We start from the raw sequence: 1,718 nt of genomic DNA on the forward strand, positions 1-1,718 counted from the left end.
TCATTGTTTATAAAAAATAAGTTAATAAATTACAATTTTACACAGTTTGTTTGGAAATTGATCGGTGTACGAATACTTTCTACACCCACTGTATTTCAAAAATATTGCGTGAAAATTTGAAAAGAAATAGCTACTTTTTTTGTTGAAACAATTGATTCAGTAGAAGTTTGATGCATACAGATATTATAAATAAAGTAAAATAAGTTATTTGATGACTGTTTCATGCAGCATTCAACTTGAGAAGTTCTTTAATCTTTAAGCGATTTATATCATTCTGTAGACTCGTACGTAGCGAAAAGTGCAAGAAAGACATCAGCATTTGGAATCAACTGATACGTCTGAAAACTTTCGATTGCATTAGCCGAGAAAACCTAATCAATCGTCTTGCCCAGCTCATCTAGTAAGTCCCTTACGATATAAATTAGATACTAACGCATTTAATCCTCAACTCAAATCAATTCTGTATTAATCAAAGATAAAAGAAATCACGAATTTCACGAAAATATGGCTAAAATCTCAAATTAAATGAACTTTTACTTGCATCATTAACATGGAAAAAAGTAAACAGGTAAATAAAAAAACTGAGGTCATAATGAAATGGAAAAGAAATAGAAAATTGTTTAAAAATAGAACACCTGTTTGAGATTTATGTTGTACATTTTAATGAACATAATAACCTGGAAGACTTATTAGTAATTTTAAATAAAAATATTTATTTTTGGAACTTCTTCAAATTCGTGGATCCTAGACAGACTTCTTTTCCTTAAAATCTCATCTTCAGAATAAATTACTTTAGTTCCTTAGTGAAAAGCCCTGTCGTGACGAAATATTATTATCCCAGTAAAAAAAAAATCAATTATCAGAGCACGATGAGGTTTACTTAACCCTTGTGTCCTACATTGTAGTAAACAGAATAGTTTGGAATCTATTTGTCTGGAGGGTCTGTCGTTAACGCCGAACGAAGGTATACGGTTGTTATTGGCATTGTACAACTCTCGTGAAACAGTGAAATACGTGTATTGTTGGCGGGCATTCGAGAAAATGGTAAGCATTTCAATGGACGGTGAACATCGTGTTGGATCAAGATTTTATGCGGATAAAAAGATCGAGAAATGCGACTGGTTCCGCGCGATCGGCTGTTTGGAGTGTCTCACCACCTTGTCTATAAATTATGCGTATATAGCAACACCCACGGGAGATCTACTTATCAATCTCGCCAAGTATATTTGACTACTATATTTTTAATCTTTTGCATGCATTAATATACCACTCAATTACAGTGGTTGTAGAATGTATTCGTACACCGATCAATTTCCCAAAAAGCTTTTGTGTGAAATTGTAGTTTATTAACTTCTTTTTTATAATCAATGATATTTTACATATTCTCGGAAGTCTCTAAGATAGATATAGTCCAAACAACATTTACTAGTTGATATTATTTGTGAAATTAATCAAAAAATGTGAAAAGTGGGTAAAAGTATAGAAGCAATAAGTATTTGTACGACTCTTATGACGAACCATTTACAGTAGAGTTTGTAACGAAAACACATTAGTTTATTGCTCCGTACGAATTAGAAAACATCAAATTTCCAGTAAAATACTTTCAAAGATGGCTCTAATACAGGAATGGAAAATGATTCCACTTCGAATAACTAGTAATTAGACTGCGGCTCTTTATGGAAAATAAAATCTTCGCGAACGTGCCTACAAAAATTGAA

The 1,718-nt window shown here is 31.9% G+C and overlaps 1 protein-coding gene across 1 annotated transcript; it reads left to right on the top strand.

The window, feature by feature from the left end:
- Positions 1-280: 280 nt before the first annotated feature.
- LOC128882137 (uncharacterized) lies at positions 281-1,251 on the top strand (the record flags this gene model as incomplete). Its single annotated transcript, XM_054133707.1, has 2 exons — positions 281-400; positions 906-1,251. Coding segments are annotated over 2 exons (445 nt in total), but the record flags the coding sequence as incomplete, so codon positions are not given.
- Between the last annotated feature and the right edge of the window lie 467 nt (positions 1,252-1,718).

This window comes from Hylaeus volcanicus, unplaced genomic scaffold, assembly GCF_026283585.1.
Source record: "Hylaeus volcanicus isolate JK05 unplaced genomic scaffold, UHH_iyHylVolc1.0_haploid 17919, whole genome shotgun sequence".
Taxonomy (NCBI): Eukaryota; Metazoa; Arthropoda; class Insecta; order Hymenoptera; family Colletidae; genus Hylaeus; species Hylaeus volcanicus.